This window comes from Macrosteles quadrilineatus, unplaced genomic scaffold (genome assembly GCF_028750875.1).
Source record: "Macrosteles quadrilineatus isolate MER2022 unplaced genomic scaffold, UCM_ALF_1.0 Scaffold_5__1_contigs__length_97177068, whole genome shotgun sequence".
Classification (NCBI taxonomy): Eukaryota; Metazoa; Arthropoda; class Insecta; order Hemiptera; family Cicadellidae; genus Macrosteles; species Macrosteles quadrilineatus.
In genome coordinates, this window is record NW_026542598.1 from 50799977 (window position 1) to 50808848 (window position 8872).

General features: G+C 33.5%; 1 protein-coding gene across 3 annotated transcripts in view; it reads left to right on the top strand.

Moving 5' to 3' along the window:
- The window catches only part of LOC128993892 (proteoglycan 4-like), a 43873-nt gene extending 35216 nt beyond the window's left edge, over positions 1-8657 (top strand). For 2 of the 3 annotated variants that reach the window (XM_054417963.1, XM_054417964.1), the window contains 4 exons: positions 429-758; positions 1651-1885; positions 2552-2686; positions 4858-8657. In XM_054417963.1, the coding sequence (XP_054273938.1) occupies positions 429-758; positions 1651-1885; positions 2552-2686; positions 4858-5075 (918 nt within the window). In that variant the 3' untranslated portion in view covers positions 5076-8657. The remainder of the gene's footprint in view (positions 1-428; positions 759-1650; positions 1886-2551; positions 2687-4857) is intronic. The other variant, XR_008490847.1, reaches the window with a different exon arrangement.
- The last annotated feature ends 215 nt before the right edge of the window (positions 8658-8872 follow it).

Genomic DNA, 8872 nt, shown 5'->3' on the forward strand with positions numbered 1-8872 from the left:
ATTCTGATCCCTCAGTTGTGTGGACATCATTGTCGCTTTCTGTGATTGTGGCAAAATTCTGATCATCTCCCACGGTTATGAAATCGTCATCATCGTTTTGCGTGATCAATGATCATGACAGTAATTTTTCGATCACTTTCTTCCCAGACATGTAGGGTATATTTACATCAACTTTTGACCGATACCAATGTCAAAGTATCAGTGGTATCGAGAATAGACACATCTCTATTATTTATATAGGCTATTGGAAACAAAATTTTAATCACAATGTAATTCAATTATGTTGTTAAATCGCTTTACTCTAATTTATAATAAGATTTCTAGCATAGGATGACAAATTATATACTACCTACTTAAAATTTACACAAGAATTTCTGAGAACTTGAAGATTTATAGAATAAATGGTTATTTGGTTATCCATGTTGCAGTGTGGAAGCAGTCAGGAATCAGAAGGACCTGATTCCCCAACCCCAGCTTTAAAATCTAAAACTAAAGTTAAAAAGGAAGCGGAAGAAGAAACAGAAGAATCAGAAGGGGAACAACTGAAACCGAATGTTTGTGTGAAAGAAGAAGATTCTACCGTGAAGGATGATTTTAAGGTCAAAGAAGAAGCTGTCAAAGAGGAAGGACAGGTGAAATGTAAAACCGAAGCAAAGGAAGGGAGAAAAACCAGGTCATCAGGCAGTGAAGACGAGGTGAAAAAAACTAAAACTGCTGAGCAATCAGCAGCTGCTGCCGCGACAGCCATAAAACGCAAGGTTTGTATACCATTCATAGACTGCATTGTAGAGCTGGTAGAATATGTGTCGAGTTGAACTCCCCTTCCTTCCTTCCTTCCTTTCGGGTGACAAAGTTAGTTTTGTTTAAGGAAAGGCTCTAGGCCAGGATTTTAAATTGTAGAAAAAGGAGGATAGCAGCTAGCTTACCTTGATAGTGTGGGTAGGCCATAGAACAAGTAGAAAAATCACTGTTCACACAATATTTCATCCCCTAAGGGACTTTGTCAAGTATAGAGAAAGTGTACAAAAATGATTTTTGTAATTTATAAACTCTTTCTCTACACTTGGCAAAGTCCCTTAGGGGACGAAATATTGTGTGCACAGTGTTTTTTTAACTTTTTCTATGTACCCACACTTTCAAGGTAATCTAGCTGCTATCCTCCTTTTTCTACAATTTAAAATTTCGGGTGAAAATTTTTTTCTGTAGAATGTGCTAACTGAAATAATACCCCCGCCGCAGCAAACCTGCAGACTAATCGAATTTCCATTTCCCTGATTGAACTTACACTAAAATGACTCCTTAAAAATATCACATTTAGTCCCTATTTAAATAGAATTAGTTTAACAAGTACTTAGAATGTCATTAGTTTAGTAAAAAATAAATGAATTTTCCAAATTTTATCCAAATTTTTACCATTACAGTTGAAATAATATTTGAATTAATTCTTGTTTTTTTTTTTTTTTTTTTTTTTTACATAATTTCACTTTATGTATAATATTGTTTAATTAAATTGCAATAATCTGAACAGGACCCTGCGGAATTTGTCTTTGGGTATTTGATTATCTTGTGTGCCTTTGTTATAAAAATAATAACTATTGTATGTTATATTGTATGTTCTGTATATTGTGATTTGTCCTTGTTTTGTTCCAGCTCTCAATATCAGAGTACCGTCAGAGGAGACAGCAAGGCGGGGGAAGTGGCACAGGGCAGGGAACTACAGGCAAGAGTGGTGGAGGGACAGGTGGAGCTTCCTCACCCCCCACCTCTGCCACCTCCTCCATGTCCTCATCATCTTCTGAAGATGAAGAGGAGCCTCAGCCTCAAACTGTCATTGCCAAGTCTCTAATGTTAGAGGCGGCTTTGGATACCAACCTTGCTAAAAAACGTAAGTATAAATGCCACATATACATTGACTTTAAGCATTTTTTTCCTCTTAAGACCCAAAAAGTTCATTAGGCCTTACTTCATTTAGTATTTTGCCTCTCCAAGCTGTAGACTGCTATTTACACAACTGGCACCTGGTTGAACAGCCTAATTTTGCCTTTATAATTTTCTAATTCCTAAACATCATAACTAATGTACGAGAGTCTGCAGTTGGCGGCAGCCAATACCAAGACCGGGCTAGCACGATGTTGTAACATCGCCTGTTGACTAACACTCCTCTCCAAGGAGGCACTGTGATTAAAACTAGGCCTACGTTCTCTGGCCCATAGCCCACCACCTAGGTAGGCCTAGGAGTTGGCTATTGTGGATAAAAACTGGCAAGTTCCGGTGTTAATTTATTCGCAGTTTACGTTTTTACCCCCATTAAAATGTTCTACCTTGATGATTTTGCACAAATAATGTTTAGTTTTCAGAGCTACAAGCTCCTTCAGTAGTAGAGTCTTTCTTTGTTCTTGTAGGTTGCTGAAGAGGCTTTATGTGTTTATTTGTGCATTTTAATCTGTAAGGCAAGCCTGCCTATCCACCACAAAATCCTTAAAACCCCTGACATAAACCCATTTTTAAAACAACAACAAATTTTATAACTTCGATTTTGTTTAATTTGCAGCTCCAACGAATAATATTTTTAGTTCAGCCCCGACATTGGTTGAACGCCAACGTGAAAACTTGACCCAGAGACTCAAAAGGGAGTTTGGACTGTTTCTCAGTGATGACGAGGAGCAAGAGAAGGCCAGAAAGCAAGGTAAGAAGTTTAACATACTCAATAAGTTTGTGGTTTTAAACATTGTTCAAGAATTAAAAAGTCTGTACATGTAGATCTGATTTAAAAAAACGAGTTAATCTCTTACTAGGTACTACTGTACTAGAAGAAATGGAAACTAATCCAAGAAAAGTACCAGTTGATCAGCAGTTGATAAATAATTATTATAATTATTTAGTTAAGTTAATTAACATTTGGCCCTTTCATGGAGGCTTCTTTAAAAGAAGTAGTGAAATTCAACTGCACACCACAGCCACTCTTTTGCCTCCTTTGAAAAAAATCTTGACCATTGATTGTTCAGTAGAATTATAAATTAATTTTACCCAAAAATGTGATTCATACGAGAACAAAAATATATAAAAATCAATCTTAATTTGATAGCATTTACAAACATGTTCCATTTAAAATTCAAAATGTTCTTAACCATCCGAGTGTCATGCGTCGCTGCAGCGACTCACGAACACTGTTTACGGCGAAGGCTCTATGACTGACAAAATCGGATTGAACTGGATCGAGTTAGGTATCGTTCTTTTCGTTAGATTCTAAGCTTTCTCCAGAGGTCTGTCTCTAAGCGCTTTATGTTCTCCGAGCCGATCGTAATTGTAGCAGACAGCTGACGTGCGTATTTGTAAACAGGTTAGTTAACCTCGGACCGATGACTGATGTGTTTTATTATGTTTATCATTGTTTTAGTGTTAAAAATCAAAAGTATTGATATACATGGTGCTTTTAAGAAGATTTAAGTGATTTTGAAGGGCTGGTTGATGATCCTGAAGAAGTAGGTAGTGATATTGATGCAAATTATCAGCCAGATTCCTAGCTATGGTTAGGCTATGCATTCTTAGCTAAACGCTATGTACTGAAATCTGTTTTTTGCCCATAACTTATTTATTTGCAAATCTACTTCCTTATATTATTATATATTTGTAATCCTCATAAAATTTAGAACAAAGTGGCTATTTTCAAATATTTATAGGCCTATAATTTATACAATTTCATTGAGCGCAAACTTATTTTTTCTCAATTTTTCCAAAATAATTTTTATTTTTACCTAAAAAGTTTTTTTTGAAACAAATATTCCTTAGGTTTTATGTATGATATTGAAGCCCATGATTTTCCAAACAAAATGGTATATAGAACAATAGAATTAACATTGTTTTAAGCTTTTCAGATCCGTTTTAATAAAACCTTGCAAATGCGCCAAAAATAGGCGGGCATTAAGGCCTAAACTATGGACACTCGGAGGGTTAAATGATGTTCACTAAAGGAAAATCAGTAATTCCAGCAAATAGTGATAAAATTAATTCTGAAAAGTCTGTAGCTAAGTTATTTTCTGACATACTAGTTTTCAAACAATTCACTTTATTATATAACAGAGGGTATCAGCCTAGGTTTTGGATGTTTTTGTTAGGATAGTAGGCTTGCTTGAATTGAAAAGATCAGTTTTGTTCAAGGATAGGCTCTAGGCCAGGATTTTGAATTGTAGGAAAAGGAGGATAGCAGCTAGCTTACCTTGAAAGAGTAGGTAGGCCATAGAACATGTACAGTGTTTTTCTACATGTTCTATGGCCTACTTACACTTTGAAGGTAAGCTAGCTGCTATCCTCCTTTTTCTACAATTCAAAATTGAATTGAAAAGAGTCTACCTTGGCACAAGACACATAATGATCTTTTTTGTATTCGCCTGTCCACATATGCCTCTGATCTTTGCGTGGAAAGCAAAGCAACAGAAGAGCAACCATGATTGGTCGCAACATCCATGTTGATATTATTTGGCAAATCCACGACATTGCTGCCTTGTTTTATTAGTCTGCTGCCCTACCGACTTGCCAACTTAACGTTATGTACACCATATTAAGAGCTAGCTTACCTCGTTATTTTATAATTAAAAATCCTGGCCTAGAGAGGACCTAGAGAATTTCCTTGAAGAGAAAAAAAATCATAAGTTATTTCTTCACTGACAGCATTTTCCACCAAGTAGTTGTAACAATGGAACAAATTGTCTTTAGTTGTTAGTTGTTGAATTGTTGTGTTTTTTGTACAAAAATTGACTCTTTCCTATCCTAGTAAGCCTGCTATTACAAAATAAATTCTTACAATTCAATTTTATTAGAAGTTTTATTTCTGTATTAGCATTGATTAATTTGTTTCAGCAAATATCGACTCTCTGAATAAACAAGAGAAGGAGAAGGAGTTGGGTAAGAAAATGGTGCCACCTCCACCTCCCCCACCACCAGCAGATCCGCCTGCTCACTACGGACCTCTCTACTTCCCCGGAGTGGGGCACCCAATGTACTCTAACCGCTACCCCCCAGCCACTGCAGCACCCACACCCTTCTACAACCCTGGCTCCTCTTACTACCAGCATTAGGTCTGGAACTGTTTGTTGTTGAAATATTGTTGATTTTATAATTATAACTTGTTTTGCATAGTGTTCATGCATAAAGATGTTTATTACACTAGTATTTATTTGTTAAATTTTCCAGTTGCAGATATTTAACACACTTTTTTAATATTCCAGTTACTGAAGTTTACCTTACCTTCGACCCAGAAAAAGTTCCTGTCCTCTACCTTCTCATCCTCATACGAAGGTAAAGTCTAAACTTATCTTCATAAATTCCCATTCATCTTTGTTAAGGTTGATCCTGTAATTTTATCTTGGGATTTTTCAATTGACACTGAGGCACTTCTCTATTATCTGTTTCTAGTTGGTAAGAATGAGAAAACAGAAAAGTCTTACTAATGGTTACTAAAACCAATTTCTGTGTATCAGAAGACCTTTTTATATAAACCTTTACAGCGAATGATTATAATTTGTGAGATTTAGCTGCATATTTGGTTTTTAGAAAACATTTATTTTTGTTTATTTTTACCTATCAGTTTATTAATAATCCCTAAGCATGTTTTTAGATATATCTTTTAATAGTATTTTCATAAGTAATTTTGCTATAGTGCCATGTAATAAAATAATTGTGAATATTGTAACCTTACAGGAATATAATTAAGATTCCATCTTGTTGGTGGCTAACAAGGCCAGTTGTTTTCAGGACCGTTGCAGACATTGATGTACTTATGTAATCGGTCTAGTGACATATACCAAGCAGTACAACCAGTAACGCTAGTAAGAAGGCAAGAGAAATGTGTACAGAAATGGCTATTGTAAATACATAAATCATCACATAATAATTGTAATCCTTCCTTCAACCCCATGTACAGAAAGTGTAAAAATGGTTTTATTTATATCGTTCTTTATTTTTTTATTAAAAAATAAAATTTGAAAAATAGAGACGAGTTTTATTGTGCATAGAGCAAATTAGTGTACATTGAAACATTGTACATGTTGTTTGTTTCCAAGTATCTGTATATAGGATTGCTATATAGGTGTTTGATAATTACATTGTGAGATGTATAAAACATAAATTTTAATGTTTTTAGCACCAATTATGTTCATAAAGGTCACATGCTAATATTTAGCTTAACTTATCTTTTTGTAAAAAAACACACAATTCGAGTTGATTTAAATAATGTTAATCGTGATAAATTTGAAATCTAAATTAGATCACTAACTGTTGACCTTCGTGAGAACATAATTTTACGAAACCAGTTTCAAGTTTTAAATGTTTACACAATCAAAGATTATTCATACCTTATTTTAATGTAAGATTGAAATTGGTTTCGCCCGGTGAATGTAGGTGCTTTCTGAATTATTGTAATCTCATACAATATGTTTTAAGTAGAGTACAAACTTTTTTTTTCAGCTTTAAGATTTATTTTATTATTTTTGTAATAACATAATGCATAAGTTTTGAGGTTAAGAAATGTAAAGTTGTAAGTGTAATTCAGCAACAGTATTTATAAGATGGGCAATAAATTCAGTGTTGTATTTTTTTAATGAGAAACAAATAGTTAAGGCAAGTTCTGTGATTTAGTGTTCTTATGTTAATTTGTTTTAATTTATTTTTTTATTAATCATACTAACAGATGTTTCAACTTCATTTTTTTAATTCATAGACACTAACAAACTTTTTTTAAGGTCTTGGTTTATTTCTAATCTCACACTTTGGTGGTTTTGTTAGTACTAAATATGATAGTAATAATGTTGCTGATCACTATTGTTAGCATCAGATTGAAATTTTTGATTTAATTATGACAGATGCCAACTAGTTTCCTGTTGGCAACTTCATTATGGTTAGCAGGGAAGGACAGAGTTCTAGTTTGGAATGCAAGCAATGCATTCTAATTATTGGTTCAGCTACCAAATGGTGTAAATTTCCTGGTAAATCCTCTTTATGGCACAGCAGCAAACATGGTGAAATAATAAAAAAACTTACTTCTCTTGATGTATAAACATAACATACGAGTTACGACTTACCTCAGAAAAAAAAGTAATATGGTTCTTTATTAATGAACTATTCTATCATAGTCATTGAATAGTCATTTATTCAGTCTTTAAACAATACATTATTGTAATTGACATCGTCATTATTATTGTAAAAAGATATAAGATGCATAAAAAAGGGTTTTCATATTAAGAAATATTGTTTATTAAACATTTTTCATAGTTAATTGCATACGTAACTATACATATTTTTATCTACTTTCCGTTAATTACATTTACGATTTTTGAAGCTGTCCACTGTTTGGATTGACTAAGCCATTAGAGTAAACATTTAAAAAGTATAGATACATGCTCTTTTGAGCTTTGTTACGAAGGTCCAGGTTTATCATTGTTCATTTATATATTCCTCCCTAAATAGTTTAGCCCTCAAATTCATAAATATATTCCAAAACAAAATGGTACAAAATCAATTATATTTATAACAATCTAGATTACTAACCTTTTCAGACTCATCAGCTCGAACATTAGTCAATAGTCAGCATTTCTAAAGCATAGCTTTATTATCAGGTTAAGATACAAGATTTTGTTTCTCAAACGGAAAAGTCAAACACAACATTTTCAACATCCAACTACTACTCAATACATTAATCATTTTTTTTTTTTATGTCGAGTATTTTGTAGTTTAATGTTAAACTTGACTATAGGTGAAATTAACACAGTTACCATTGACTAATGCTGCATCTGGAAAGACAGAAAAGATCAGTAATCAACGTTGTTGAAAAATATCAATTTGGTTATCCAGTAAACATTGCTCTTCTCAAGGTTGGATGGGTGTTCTGCACCTGCTTTAATCCTTGGAGGAATTGTTTACTCAAAATGACGAACTTGATCCAAACAGTAGATCAAACAAAAATGACGACCTTAAGGAAATGTAGCTGGCATACAATAAATGAAGTAGGTCTTAATAAATAATTCTGTTCATTGTTGAATTAGTTGTAGTTTTTTAATCATGCTTACCAGAAGATAACTTGTTTCCAATGCGGATATTGTAGCTTGTGGGATTTCTTGGTGTTGCACATTACTCAGTAAATTTAACAAAAAACTACTGATGAGTTGAAGCTTTAATAGGTTTAACTAACACAGAAAATGTTTTGACTTATCTGAACCCGTGAATGATTATTTATCAATAATATTGAGTACTTTAAACTAAACGTGAACTGTAAGTATAGCTAGATGAATCAGATCTAGAAGGTATCTTAATTTTCAAAATTAGCCAGTATGAGGATTGTGTACATCAACCCACCAAAGTGTGACCAATTTTTTTTACAGGCATGATGTTTTTAGAATTAATCCAAGATTGTGTTGTTATTAGCTATAAGATGTTTATTGTTAAACTCGTTGTGTTGGGCTGGGCTGGTAAATATCACATTCCCAACACTCGGGCAAACAAATTTGTAAGCTCCATCTTGTAAATATTGGCCTAGAACGATTTGTCTCTGTTTGTTCTTTAAAATGTACAAAACCAATGCAGATATTGTAGCTGACGGTTTTTCTTGGTGTTGTGCATAATGCTCTTTAATCGTAGTAATAAAAAAGCTTAAGATAATTTAACAATTGTTTATTATTCACACACTTTTATATCGGTTATGACACAGTCATAACAGAACTTTAGCAGCACGGTTCAAGTCACTCTAGAGTTATGTGTAAATTGACTGCTGTTTGCCAAAGTAAATATATTATTGAGCTCGCGAAAGTAGTGGAAATTATTTAGCTTGAATATAATGTGTATAATCTTGTTGAAATTTTAAAGTATTTGGAGTGTGGGGCGG